At 44.6% G+C, this 13,919-nt stretch overlaps 2 protein-coding genes across 6 annotated transcripts; both read left to right on the forward strand.

Annotated features, from left to right (window-relative positions):
* Positions 1 to 541: 541 nt before the first annotated feature.
* On the forward strand, positions 542 to 4,926 carry LOC124649660. 4 transcript variants are annotated; one of them, XM_047189252.1, is made up of 4 exons: positions 542 to 763; positions 2,082 to 3,405; positions 3,580 to 3,605; positions 4,191 to 4,926. In XM_047189252.1, the coding sequence occupies exons 2-4, from the start codon at positions 2,148 to 2,150 to the stop codon at positions 4,809 to 4,811; spliced, it is 1,905 nt and encodes a 634-aa protein (XP_047045208.1). In that variant the 5' UTR covers positions 542 to 763; positions 2,082 to 2,147; the 3' UTR covers positions 4,812 to 4,926. The 4 variants fall into 4 exon arrangements, with proteins under 4 accessions (XP_047045208.1, XP_047045210.1, XP_047045211.1 ...); XM_047189254.1 differs by having other exon boundaries at positions 542 to 726; XM_047189255.1 differs by lacking the exon at positions 542 to 763 and adding an exon at positions 1,059 to 1,097.
* Positions 4,927 to 5,847: 921 nt separating this feature from the next.
* Positions 5,848 to 12,217, forward strand: LOC124707175 (CRM-domain containing factor CFM3, chloroplastic/mitochondrial). Of its 2 annotated transcripts, none has more exons than XM_047238836.1 (10): positions 5,848 to 6,663; positions 6,783 to 7,260; positions 7,356 to 7,486; positions 8,125 to 8,469; positions 8,692 to 8,848; positions 8,930 to 9,222; positions 9,317 to 9,376; positions 11,602 to 11,688; positions 11,765 to 11,924; positions 12,077 to 12,217. In XM_047238836.1, the coding sequence occupies exons 1-9, from the start codon at positions 5,929 to 5,931 to the stop codon at positions 11,846 to 11,848; spliced, it is 2,370 nt and encodes a 789-aa protein (XP_047094792.1). In that variant the 5' UTR covers positions 5,848 to 5,928; the 3' UTR covers positions 11,849 to 11,924; positions 12,077 to 12,217. The 2 variants fall into 2 exon arrangements, with proteins under 2 accessions (XP_047094792.1, XP_047094791.1); XM_047238835.1 differs by having other exon boundaries at positions 5,849 to 6,663; positions 12,094 to 12,217.
* The last annotated feature ends 1,702 nt before the right edge of the window (positions 12,218 to 13,919 follow it).

The following is a 13,919-nucleotide window of genomic DNA, read 5'->3' on the forward strand; positions in this document are numbered from 1 at the left end:
AGGGATGATCCCTTAGAAAATAAGAGATGACTATTTTATGCGTTGTACCATTTGTCTTCCCTTAGCGAATTAATTTCTTACCATTAATTAATTAATTATCATTAATTTATTGGATCAGATGAAAGGATAATGCGTTGATATCTATCGCTTTCTCTAGATGACGTGGATGGCTAAGAGAAGGCATGTCTTCTCCACAATTGTACATGCCCTAAGTTACTACCCATTATGAGGATAATAACTTAGACCAGTAACATGGCATATATTACTAACCGAAATTACTCCCCACTGTGACCATGTGCTCAGCGGATCCGCTACATGGCCGTGCTGTACGTGTTTGACTATCGCTCGCCAGGTGTCCTTCACACCCCCCGGGCCGTACGCCGGTCGCAGTCCGACGTCTCCACCTCGCCCCCGATTCCCGACGACGAGTACCATCAACGTGTCCGGTTGCTCTCAGGCCCCGGCCAACCTCCTTTCTTCTCCCAATCCACTCACCTTCATTTGGACAACTGGCCAGGAGCAGGAGGAGGGGAGAAGTGGGTGCTCGCACTCGCAGGCAGGGTATCCTCGCCGCCGTCGCCGCGCAGATTGAGCGGCCGCTGCTTGCTAATCGAGGCGAGCCAAGGCAGCAACTCTCTTGATCGGGTTTCCCCGAGATCTCGCCCTTCTCCAATTCCTCCTGCTGCTGCTGCTCTGCTGTGGTTCTCACATCACAAGAGACTCAAGGTGCGCACATCCGTCTCCTCTGCTTGCTTTTGGCAAGGTAAATTTCTCCCACTATCTGTTCCAAATTTCAGAGTTGAGTGGCGTGCCTGTTTGATCTGCTTGTGTTGTGTTTATCCTCCATTCTAGATGTCCCGCGCCTATTCTGTTGCGTACATAGGTCTCATGTCCTTGCGCAGTTGCACCATTGCAGTTACGGAGTACATCTGAAACCATGGATTGCTTAGGCGCATTGACGCAGCATTGGAGCCACCTGACATCATGTAATGCATAGGCACATTAACCCAATGTATATTATGAGACAAACCACGTTGCTCAAGTTGCCACTTGCCACAGCCAACCGAGCTACGATCCTTATCCTCAGAGTTTCCAAGGTAACCATAGCACGTTCTCAAGTAAATCCATACAGTTATAAGTGTTCTACAAACGGTCATCATGCCATAACCCCAACCCTAACCCTGATATATTTCTACTACACCATCCACTCACCTTTTTTTTTGAGGTAAAATCCTCTCACATTATTGTTCTCTGCATATGAACAATCAGGACAAATTATCAGTTAAGTGTCAGGACAAACTTTCCTTTCGTAGCTTCGTGGCCTTTTTGGAATCTTTTTTCCGGACCATACGGCCTTTTGGACTTTTGGCAAGGAAGGGTAGTGGTACCCCGTCCATCATATCTAGCAGGTTAGTACCAGAGAAAATACTCCAGCCTCACATCAGAAGGAACATTCTTTGGATGGCTTCTTGTTGTGCTGTGACCTGTGGAGCTCCTCTTGCCCCAGGATATTTTGATATAGGGATGTCATCTGGGACTTGGTAAGATGATAATACTTTTGCCAGTATAGATCACCCTTTTGAGACTGTAGTATAGGGTTCTGGTTGAGTTGCTCTTGTTAACTGATCATGGCTTCAAGCATGTCTTACCGCGTTTTGCTATAATGGTTTTGGACCTTTCCTAGTCCTTTGAGTTCAGTCTAGTTTGCGTTCACCAAACTGAGTGCTAGATGTTTTTTCTTCTTTTGCAACAATTTCTGGTATATTCCCCTTTTCTAAGAGATTTTAAGTTTTACTAGAGCCTCTGGGAAAACAATAGTAGATTCCTTGAAATCATGCTCGCTCTTAGAATAAAGTATTTCCCGCTATCTGTATTCAACCAAACTGTTCCTCTTCCTGTTGCACTTTCTCTGGTCGGAATGTTTCCCACACCTTACTTTTTCATACATGGAAACTAACATAATATCAATTGTACTCTGATCCTTTCTTGTGTTCATTTCTAACTGATGTGTGCATCATTCTTTTGTCTGGATTGACTTAGGATTTCAGTGTGTAAACTCATATTTATCTTTTCTCTGACAGATTTTTGCAGAAGTACTCTAAACTTGTGAAGAAACACTACTTGATTTTATACCTAGTAACTCAATCATGTCAGGCTGTGCCAGGAATATATTCGATGAGGAAGAAGACTTTCAGGTTGGTTTGGGCAAAGGAAATCCTGGGTGGATGGCACGCTGGACCAGAGCAAGCAGCAGTGCATATGGCAAGAACTGTAGTCCTTTCGAGGAAGCCAACAATAGCACTTGCACAAAAGATTCTGGGGCTTCACTTTTTGAGCTTAAGAAATCTAGCATGGCTGAAAGGTTTATGTTAGGAGGAAATTACCAAGGAATTTCAATGGAGAATATGCAGCAGTTAAACTCTAACATGTGGGGTGTGGGGGATGATGTTTGCCAAGAAGCTGAACAGAAGAAGATTGAACAGCAAGATGTGTCTTTTCAAATTTCTCCAATGCAGATGCTCAGAGATAGGAGTTTCTATGCTAAGAGAGTAGTCTCAGAAACACTTTCCGTTTGCAGGCTTCCAGATCTACCATTGACTTTTCAGAAACTTGTGAACTCAGACGAGAACCTTGATTCACATTGGAACCAGTTTTCTATGTTGCCAATCAATCAAAAAATCGACAGGATATTCAATCCAAAACGAAAGTATGCCACTGGTACTGTGTTCGATGATCTTTTTGTGCCACAACAAACTCCGATTCTAAATGTGGCTCCCTCTGACTTGATGGAATTATCACATCAGGAGTATGAGCTGCAGTCTCATCGAAAAACTGACAGGGTCAGGGATCATTGCAAACCTGCAGGAGGCATCATCCGTCTCCGAGAAGATCCTACCTGGATCACTTCTGATCATGCAGGGAAGAAATTAAAAGTTGACAATAACTCATTGTTAGATTGTCTAATAGATGAGCAGGATGCAGGTCACTATTTTGCAAACCCAAATCTGGAGCCACTCTGCAAATTTGGTGAAAAGACATTCAATCTTTCAGAATACAATGAGAAGGGCCAAAGTGTTGGAGGGGCCTCTCAGAATCAGAAGTCAAGAACACCGGCTGGACTCAATGAGAAGGGCCAAAGTGTTGGAGGGGTGTCTCAGAATCAGAAGTCGAGAACGCCGGCTGGACTCGATGAAAGACAACCACAGGAGGAATTTACAGATTCCAGTAAAGAAAAAGTTCCACATTTATTTGAAATGCTGACAACACCTTCCAACTCTAGTGGCGTTGGAGTTTGCTTGTATGGCCCAAATATTGACAGTCATTTGTTAGGAGCTCAAAAACAATTCTCACCTAAAACTGAAAAGTTGCACAGTGAGACACAACATGTGTCAAAACTGTCAGCAGGTGAGAGATAGTCTCCAACATAATACAATATTATGTAAGAGCATCTTTTAGCACATAATCATAGCAATAACTCACATCTTGTCATTGTTGCGTCATAGCATGTTTCTTGGTAATGCAAAGTACGAAGTATCAGTTCAATTGTATCACTCACAATTTTGTTCTGACGTTTTGCAGGTATCACTTTATCGTTGGCAGAAAAGGTACTACCTATGTTCTTATTTACTTGACATCCTAGAATCTATGCTGTCAAACTTTCAGTTAGACTGCCGATAAATTCATAATTATTGATTTTTTTTTTATTATATTTTGATTTTTTTTTGTAATGATTATAGTTGTAGTACTACATGTTAATGTAAAATTGTAGACAGTAACAGTGAAAGTAACAAATTTGAAGTTTTTAAAAAGTAAAATTTTGAAGTAAAAACACTGTGGGAGTATCACTGTTAAATTTGTGTATCACTCTAATGTCTTGTATTAGGCATTAAAATAAATTATGAGGAACTGTTTTCTTGGAACTATTTTTAAATATATGAGAGTGAATTTATAGAATTCATAAGTTTATTTTCTTTCATGAAACTTTTGTCATCATCAGCTTTGATCATGCAATTATGTTGTGTAATACTACATTTTTCTGCTTGTGCGCAGTCTGCACCTTCTAACCTATTGCTTTATGCTATTCGATATGGCACTTCATTAAGGCAGTATATCATCTGTAGTTTAAGATCTGTATCAGTTAATTCATAACTTCTTATTTGATATTTGCATTACGAACAAATGTACCACAGGACAATTGCTGCGCAGAAAAAGCGAATGAGCAGCTGGCAACTCTGTCCATCAAAGGATCACCAAGACACAATGAAGAAAGCAGATTACGTAATTTCAATGTCAATCAAGATTTTTCCAGCAAGCCCAATACCGAAACCATGGACTTGGATCCCCTGCCATTTCAACCAAGCAGGACGAAAAATCAACCCCCCAACAGCACAACTGAATCGCCAGCGCGTACCGAGCCAAGCGACAGATGGCTCAAGCGTCTGCGCCACGATGTCGCAGATCCTCGTGGAAGCCCCGATTCCAAGAGGCCCAAAAGTGTAGACTGCTGTCCTGTTGGAGGAGCAAGCAGAATGCCCGACACTGACAACGCTGACCATGCCGAGGCAAGGAGCGTCCACTCCTGGGTAGGAAGATGGTGTGTGGGTGGTGGTTCCCCTGCTCCGCATGGAGATCCGGACCAGAGAGAGCGAGCAGCAGCGAAGCCTGGCGTGGCAACCGGAGAACTCGGAGTTGGCGGACACTTCCCGAGCATCAAGGCGATGGCGATGATGGGGCGTGTGATGAGCAAGATCCGGCCGCTTGATCGCGAGAAGAAGGGCCCTTGCGTGATGTGGAAGACTGAGGGAGCCTAAGTGAGTGGCTAGCAGGTCTGTTTTTTATTTCTTTGTTATGTTGAAGGTAGTGGTGTATGTTGCTGTTGCATTTCGTGTGGTTTGTTCCTAAGAATGTAAAGTGTACATAAATATGTGAACTCTGTCAGCTATAGCTCATCATATATATATATTCAGCTATTTCTATTTTTCTGAAGGGAAATTAGGTAGTACCAAACTGAGGTTAGAGCAAAAACCATGTGAATTTTATCCAAGAGCTTAGGGTCTGTCTATGCCTCAGTTCATTCTGATTTTCTTATGTGTCAGTTGATTTAGTTAAACTAAAGTTACACTTTTATGTGAATTGATTGACAGCCAATTGAGACATAGGCACATAGCAAAACCGACTAAAAGAACATCTGTAACCAAGAGTAAGGTGAACTCTATAAAAGTCCCCTTTGTAATTAAGTGGAAAATGGAGTTGCTAAGTCAGAACAGTTGGCAATAGTGCCTGGCGTTGTCATTGTAAAAAGAGGTTTGCGATTTTCTCGTCACGTTGACTGCTGTCTACCCTGGATCCACGGTTGATTGACGGGTGTCTTTATCGGCGCGGTGTTTGAGTGTCCTGTTTGAAGTTCGTTTGTGTCGCCTCATGATCCTTTGTGTTGGCTAGTGTGGGTGCAACCATGTTGTTCGGGTCTTTGTTAGACTTGGTTTGTGTGGGATTGGTCCTGTTGTTGTAGGTTTTCTCTCGGGTTTCTCTTAAAAACTGAACACTCTCTTCTTAATTAATAGATGACGCAATTTTTTTGCTTCCGTTTTAAAAAAAGAAAATAAGAAGAATTCATGCAAGATTTCCTGCAAGTGAAAAGAATTTGCATTGGTTGTTTTGTTGTAAAAATTGAAATACTGTATTAAAAGTTCATCTTCTTATATTCTTTTGAATAAAAAAAAGACGTTTAAGATGGAAAGATCTTGCTTAAACCCGTTTATAAAATCCAAAAGCCCAAACCCGCTAAGAAATATCCCAACTCGTTTGTTTCCCTTTCTCCTTCACTACCTTATCCGCCACCAAAGCAGTCCCAAAACCTCTCTCTTTCTCTCACCCCCATCCATGGCGCCACCGCGGTAAACCCCCCACATCAATTCCACCACCGCCATGGCGCTCTCCGAGCTCCCCCTCCACCACTCCTTCCGCCTCGCCTCCCGCCCCCACCTCCACCTCCTCCCGCTCCGCCTCCTCTCCTCCTCCCGCTCCTCCGCCTCTCCCACCGCCGCCTCCGCCTCCTCCTCCGGCGCCAACCGCGCCCCTCCCGCCCCCTCCCGCGGCGGCGGCGCGCCATGGATGCAGAAGTGGGCCCCAGCCGACCCCTCCGCGCCCCCGCCCGCCCCCTCCGCGGGGCCCTCCCCCACCACCTCCATCGACCGCATCGTCCACCGCCTCCGCAACCTCGGCCTCGGCACCGACGACGACGAGCCCTCCGCCTCCGCGGCCACCACCCCACTCGACGGCAGGGAGCGCCTCGGCGACCTGCTCGACCGCAGCTGGGCGCGGCCCGACCGCCAGTTCGCCGCCGCCGGCCTCGACGAGGCCGCGCTCCCGTGGGAGAGGGACCAGGAGAGCGACGGCGGGAGGGGCGAGGACGCGGACGGGGCCAAGAGGAAGAGGGTCAAGGCGCCCTCGCTCGCCGAGCTCACCATGGACGACGCCGAGCTGCGCCGCCTGCGGGGCCTGGGCATGAAGCTCCGGGACCGCGTCACCGTCCCCAAGGCCGGCGTCACGCAGGCCGTCACCGAGAAGATCCACGACGCTTGGAGGAAGTCCGAGCTCGTCCGGCTCAAGTTCCACGAGGACCTCGCCCACGACATGAAGACTGCCCATGAGCTCGTCGAGGTAATGCCCCTGCTATCCAACAATGTGGCACTCGCAGTGTTCAGTTTAGTTGTCGGTTGTGGCAATTGAGCTTGTGCTAGTCTGTAAATTCCTTGCCGGTGTTTGTTTCTGTTGATCAGCGGCGTACAGGAGGCTTGATCATATGGAGGGCCGGGAGTGTGATGGTTGTGTACCGAGGGAACAACTACACAAGGCCTGTGAAATCTCAAACTTCTGATGGTACCTCGTCACCACGGAACGCAGAAGATACAGCATTGTTCATCCCAGATGCCTCGGGCACCGGTGAGGACGATAACCAGCCGAAGGGTTTAACTGCCCAGCGTGATAACGTATCCAGGTTGGATATACACAACACAGATGACATGACAGAGGACGAGCTGGAGTTCAATCAAATGCTTGATGAGCTGGGCCCTCGTTTCGTGGATTGGTGGGGGACGGGAATCTTACCGGTGGATGCCGACTTGCTGCCTCAAGCAATTCCAGGTTACAAAGCGCCATTTAGACTTCTCCCGACTGGAATGCGCACATCCCTTACCAACACGGAGCTGACTAATTTGCGCAAGTTAGCGAGGAACCTCCCTTGTCATTTTGCTCTAGGTATTGCTTTTTGATACTGTGAATATCGTTTCCCTGGCATAGCTCTTACTGTTGGCATTGATCACCTGCTTATAGCTTCGTAACTTTCATTGAAGGGAGAAACCGGAATCATCAAGGCTTGGCCGCAGCTATTGTTAAGCTTTGGGAGAAGAGTTTGGTGGTGAAAATAGCTGTCAAACGTGGAATCCAGAATACAAACAATAAGCTCATGTCAGAAGAAATAAAGGTTTGAATACAATGTTGCTGTTGTTCCCTCGTGAAAGTTATACAAGGGACCTTAAAAAATCTGGTTCTTGTCCAACTATTTTATTCCCTTAGTAGCTAAGCTGAATCCCAAATGACTATCATGTAAATACTGTTAAAAATGATTAAATGCAGCTAAAAGCCTTTAGTTGACCTGTTTTAGCAAGTTCATTTTTGTGTGTTGCCAGTCTTAAGAAATTGATTTCCTTACTATCAAAGCAATATCTGGAGTTGCTAAAAGGACCACCACACTCTAGAAAATATTAAATGAATAAATGCTGCTAAAAGGCTGTAGTTGACCTGTTTTAGTGAGTTCATTTTTATCTTACCTGTCTTGTGAAACTGATTTCCTTACTGTCAACCCATGTCTAAGACTTACTGGATTGTAAAACATCAGTAGCGAAATTGTGCCACACATGATATACCTTGCTTTCTGGATCCTGTACAAATAAAGTCCTCTTACTAAGAGCATTGTGGAGAACTTGCACACTTCAGCGATATATTCCCATGTTAATGTTTGAATCCAGTTCAAAATCAAATCATTTCCATTCCACTATAATTGGTTTAACTTCTACAAGCTCTCATGCATTTGCTAATGTCTTCCCAATTTTGCATGTCCAGAACCTAACAGGGGGTACCCTGCTTCTTCGAAATAAATATTACATTGTAATATATCGGGGAAAAGACTTCCTCCCAACAACCGTTGCCTCAGCCTTGGCTGAAAGAGAGGAGCTAACAAAAGATATCCAGAGTATGGAGGAGCAGAGAAGATGCATTTCCATTGCACACTCTCCGGACGATGGTCTTGATGGGCATGCTCTCGTGGGAACTCTTGCTGAATTTCAGGAGGCGCAAGCCCGTTGGGGAAGAGATGTAACTTCCAGGGAGCAAGAAAAAATGAAAGAAGCGGCTTTAAGATCAGAAAAGGAAAAGCTTTTCAGAAGACTTGAACACAAGTTTTCTATTGTAAGCAATTTATATATGTTGTCCTTAGATAACTATAACTTCAGAAGGCAAAATAGGCTTCCAATAAAATTGGAATATCTCATTTCAATCTTGCATATCATTGTATTGGCTGAATTTTCTTATTGCTCTTATAATTATGTGGTTGAGTTCACTTTCCTTTTCATAGGAATGCAAACATGACATCATCGTGTTTTCTTAGTTATTTCTTCTTTAAATATGTAGGCCCAGGCAAAAATACATAGAGCAGGGAAGTTATTACAAAAGATTGAAGCTTCTATGATCCTCGCAAACCCATCTGATGACCGAGAAATGATTACAGATGAGGAAAGGTCTGTTTTCCGTAGAATTGGTTTGAAAATGAGAGCATATTTGCCTGTTGGTAAGTTTCTTGAACGATCACCTCAGAACATGCTTAACCACTAATATTGAGTATCTCATTTATTCTTCTTATGTATGTTAGGAATCCGTGGTGTCTTTGATGGTGTCATTGAAAATATGCACTTGCACTGGAAGCACAGGGAAGTTGTCAAATTGATTACAAAACAAAAGACCTTGGCCTTTGTTGAGGAGACAGCACGACTTCTACAGTATGAGAGTGGTGGTATACTAGTTGCAATCGAAAGAGTTCCCAAGGGTCATGCACTTATTTTTTACCGTGGAAAGAACTATCGGAGGCCTATTAACATAAGGCCGAGAAATCTGTTAACAAAGGCCAAGGCATTGAAACGGGCGGTGGCAATGCAACGCCATGAGGTAATTTCACTGTGAGAAAAGTGGAATTTCTCTATATTGGGTTTTCATAAGTGTTAACTTATGATTTCCTTTGAACTCATGACTACTTGTGCAGGCCCTCAGCCAGCATATAGATCAACTGGAAAGCAATATGAAGCAAATGAAGCGTGATTTGGTATGTAATTTTTCTATACAACAAAATAGTTTGTATGTCCATTACCACGATATTCTTATGTTAGTCCATACACCCTCTGCACATAACTGGCTAACTATCCTTTACTTTAGTTTTTTTTGTTTATCTATACCCCTATATAATGTACCAGTTTTGAATTGGTTCCAAACCATCAATTTCAGCCATTGGTCTCCTAAATCCAAGGGCTGAGAACAACTGGATTCGCCATGCACAGTATATGGTACATGCGTCCACAATATTCTAGAGCCGTCTATGCTTACTCCCATCCTCCTTATGTGGAAAAGAGGTTCACCAGTGATGTTTCGAGAGCCAATGTTCCAACATGAGTAGATCAGAGCAGAGAGCGTGGGAACATGACATGGTCGAGGTGGAGCTGGCTGAAGAGCGAAGTGGTCGCCGATAGCTCGGCAAGGACCGGCGGCGCACGGATTGGGCTGTAACAGGCGGACGTGGGCAGCCGTAACCGGATTTGAAAGGCCGACTGGAACTTGCGGAAGATGCGGACTGAGGTCGGGAGAGAGCCTCTGATTCCCTGACTCTCCATATGTCGCATGCGGCGGAAGCCTGAACCTACCGACGAGGGGGCATATTCCCGCTCCGACGGAAGATGTCGACCCAGGCAGCGAGGGGGCCCTTCTGCCTGGCCTCTTCTAGCTCCGACCGAAGGGGGCGCGTGAGCACCGAGTGACTGAGTGAGGCTCTTCCTGCTCCAGTGGAAGGATGCGCGAACATCTTCTAGATCCAGTGGAAGGACGCGCAGCGTCCGGATACGGAAGAGAAGGTGCCTGCCGGCGAGGAAATCGCGGCGGCAGACAGCGAGAGGACGAAGAGATGGAAGATGCGAGAACATCTTCTAGATTTGGGGATTTTCTTTCCCCTGCTCAATACGGTGCTCAACGATACAGTAGGAAGATGCGATTTGTTTTTTTCTAGAACAGATGCGGTTTAGTGTGACGCTTGGACTGGGCTCTTTGGATACTTTTGGCTGGTTGAGCTAGCATGATGTGGCGTTACGGCCCACAATGCAAGCAACCTGAAAAATGATAGCTGGACCAAAATCTATCTGTTTCCCTTTGACTAACCAAATCGACTAGAACAACTACGTTTTGTATGCATCAATGTCCATTTCAGTTGAAGTTAATACTCCTGTAAACATTTTGAGTCAATAAAGTCAAGGATGCTTTGTCCCAAAAAAAATCTAGAAAAATTACATTTGTCGTTACAGTAAAAAAATTAAGTCGTGGTCTCGCCATATCTGCTCCCCATGCGAGAGTCTCGGGACCAGAACAATTGCAAGCTGAAATGTGGCCAGAGCCATCTAGAGAAACATGGGAAGGGGTGGGGTGGACCGAAGTGACTCTATCCCGAGACCTCTGCCACTCGCGGTCGTCTCAAGCCGTCCCAAGAACTTTCCTCCTCTAGCTTCGGACATCGGATGAACTCACCGCCTTCCTTCTCTAGCCCGTTCCCATCCTCCCACCGAACGACCGCGTCTAGCCCAAGCTCATCGTACAACACAGATGTGGTAAGAGCAAAATCTCATCTGATCCAGTTTCTTCCCTGACTGTGAGGATGACAAAGTTCGGTGAAAATTTAGTCGGCTAAGCATGGGCCTTCTTTTGAAACACAACTGTTCGGCGTGTTCCTAAGCCACTTACTTGAAAGTGTGGCCACACATTTGTCCCTACATATGATCGACCATATCAATGTATGTATTGAATGTATGCCGTAACTATGCCCATTCGATTTCTAAATTGGATCTTATGTTGCCTTGAGTTATCCATGACGTGCGAAGCACGTGCATTTTACTAGTAGTTGTAAAAGGGCACGTAATTATTGTTTGTCACTTTGTAGCAAGGCAGTAGCAGATAATAAGCAGTCCAGCAGACTTCCACTCTAGCTTCAACCTACGTTCATATTCACTTGTGTATTTGCAATAGTTTTGACGCAACATAAAATCCATAATACTAGAATCAATGAGGCAAATAACTGTGCTCAAACTAGTACTCCCTCCGTCCACAAAAGGATGTCGAAGATTTGTCAAAATTCAAATGTATCTATACACTAAAGAGTGTCTAGATACATCCAAATTTAAACAAATTTCCGGCGTCCTTTTATGGACAGAGGTAGTATTATATCCTATCGGAGTTCATAGTACATCTCTTCCATTGATTAATAATTTCCAGACGTCACCTGAAATAAAATAGGGTATGGAGGACTACGATGAAGAGGACGAGGATGGATCAGATTCAGAAAATGAAGACAATGCAGCAATGTCTGCAAGCTACGATGAGGTATCAATTCTATTAAATCTGATACTACCTGTTTTATAACCACCATATAATTCATTCACTTGTTTGACGTGTCTAGGACCAAGACGATTTCGATGAATCTAGCGATGAAGATGAATTCGGAGATTATGATGAAGACAAAGATGGCGGGATGGACGGCTAGCATCCAATTTTTGACATGAAGGTCTAGGTTGATGTTTATCTCTACAGGCTATATTGCAGTCCATTGGACATTCTTGGTAAGCATTATTGTTTCCTACAAGTCCTTTGATGTGTCTTGAAGCTTCACACAAGTTGCATCTCTTACTGCAAGCTCTAGGTTAAATCCTTACTGCAAGCTCTCCTCAATCTGTATAAACATTGTGCAATCTTCTGAACACAACGTTGATAGGTGGACGTGCTGTGCAGGAACCAAAGAGGATCTGCGCGAGGACCTTGATGATTGTATGTACGAGTTCACTTGGCTGTGATGCCGGTCTGTACTCCCTTTGATTTGCTCTCGGCAATATGATTGTTGGCTTCTCCCTTTCAATTGATAGCTCTAGCCTCTAGGTTGGACAGAAATGATCCTGAATAGCTTTTTTTTTTCCGGTTATTGTTTTGTACTCCCCTATCTGTTGACCGAGGGAGTGTATAGCCTTGAGGTGTAATCACTGTATAAGCTCTTCCCTGCTGCTACCGAATGTAGTACAGTGCAGAATAATTTAGATCAAAAGATCAATGGAGGAAATGGTGGTTCAGTACAGTTCTGCAGAATGCTGATGAACTTTGTTCCTCTGTAACCTTCTTCAGATTGGTGTCGAGAAGCATGCTGGGCTCCTCTTTCACCCGTTGCAATCCCTTTTGGTGTAGTATGCACGTGGATACTTGGAATGGATAAAGCTTTTCTCGTAGTTTTTTTTTTTTTTTTTTCAGCCTGATCTTTTCTCAAAAAAAAACTACGGAATGTTTACATGCTGTAAGACTGCAAGTCATCAAGCAGAGAGCCTCGAGAAAAATTATCCGCTCCCGTCGGAACTGAAGATGCAACTAAAATTACACCGACCACCATTGTGTGATAAACTTCTTTTCTGAAGCAGAAACGACGAGGGAGCTGACGAGCAAGTGACTTTTGGATCGCAAAATCAATGGCAATGGAGACATCAAAATTCTAGGTGGATCGCAAAATCCAAGCAGAAGAAGCAACACAGCAACGTCTACTAGTAGACGCCATTGCTGTGGTTGGCTGGTTGCAGCACCCGCACCGGCACTACCTTTGTCCGCATTCTGTTCTACTAGGAGCCAGGAACATGCCAACGCATCGAGATGACGGCTGCCTCCACTGATTCCAACTTATATATATTAAGACCTCTTTTGGATAATAGTTGACCTGTTCCATCGATCTCTTCTTCCATGTCACTTCTTCTCCTTTGGAGAGTCAATGCTGTTCTAAAATGCATAATTCCTCTTCCAATTTTAAAATGGACAGTTCATGGAGGCGTTGATAGGCCATTTGTGTTGTAGTCAAGTGACCAATCGTTTTCGACCGGAGTCTTACCCGTGCAATTTTATACACTTGCTGGTAAACAACTACCAGTAGCATAGGAGATCAGTGTACAAGAGTGTGAGGTGATGATACCCTCAGGCCTCAGCCAAGGATAATCTACACTATTGCTAGGTTTGAGTTACCTCAGGAGGATAATCTACACTATTGCTAGATTTGAGTTACCTAGCAACCACACTTTTTAACAGATGGTTCCGGCCAGTCTACGCTCGACACTTGATGTTCTTTTTCGAGACATGGCCTTGATCAACTAGCTGGGGATGGTCGTCACGAGCCACAACCTCCCATTTTCTACTCCGACATGCTTCGGTGCACGTAATCCAAGACACCCGTCAGCTAAACATTGCTAATTTGAGGACATGACGGTACTTACAACACATTATTTTACCGGCCGGCTGTTAGAAAATGTAGATAAAATGGCTTCAACTGCAGCACGCGCGCATCACATCCATTAGCTAAGATGCTAAGTACACAACCGACGAGTGACCACGAAAAAAAAATCAATCTCGCCAACTTCTTCAAATCTTAACCGCATGACGTACGCATGCTTGACACAGACATGCGAATTCAGATATGCACATGCCTAATGGATTATTATTTCTTTCGAGTCAACCAGGAAGTGTATGTGCTTATGCCATTGGCTAGAGCTTTCACCAAGTGGAAGGGCAGGCGATGTGCATGCGTCGAACAT

This window comes from Lolium rigidum, chromosome 4 (genome assembly GCF_022539505.1).
Source record: "Lolium rigidum isolate FL_2022 chromosome 4, APGP_CSIRO_Lrig_0.1, whole genome shotgun sequence".
NCBI lineage: Eukaryota > Viridiplantae > Streptophyta > Magnoliopsida > Poales > Poaceae > Lolium > Lolium rigidum.

What these genes read in the sequence shown, in the direction of transcription:
- LOC124649660 (XM_047189252.1), top strand. Translation starts at nt 2,148, where the DNA reads ATGTCAGGCTGTGCCAGGAATATATTCGATGAGGAAGAAGACTTTCAG. An exon ending in TGTGTCAAAACTGTCAGCAG is followed by an intron (nt 3,406 to 3,579) that starts GTGAGAGATAGT and finishes GACGTTTTGCAG; the next exon opens with GTATCACTTTATCGTTGGCA. An exon ending in CTTTATCGTTGGCAGAAAAG is followed by an intron (nt 3,606 to 4,190) that starts GTACTACCTATG and finishes AATGTACCACAG; the next exon opens with GACAATTGCTGCGCAGAAAA.
- LOC124707175 (XM_047238836.1), top strand. Translation starts at nt 5,929, where the DNA reads ATGGCGCTCTCCGAGCTCCCCCTCCACCACTCCTTCCGCCTCGCCTCC. An exon ending in TTGAACACAAGTTTTCTATT is followed by an intron (nt 8,470 to 8,691) that starts GTAAGCAATTTA and finishes TTAAATATGTAG; the next exon opens with GCCCAGGCAAAAATACATAG. An exon ending in TGGCAATGCAACGCCATGAG is followed by an intron (nt 9,223 to 9,316) that starts GTAATTTCACTG and finishes CTACTTGTGCAG; the next exon opens with GCCCTCAGCCAGCATATAGA.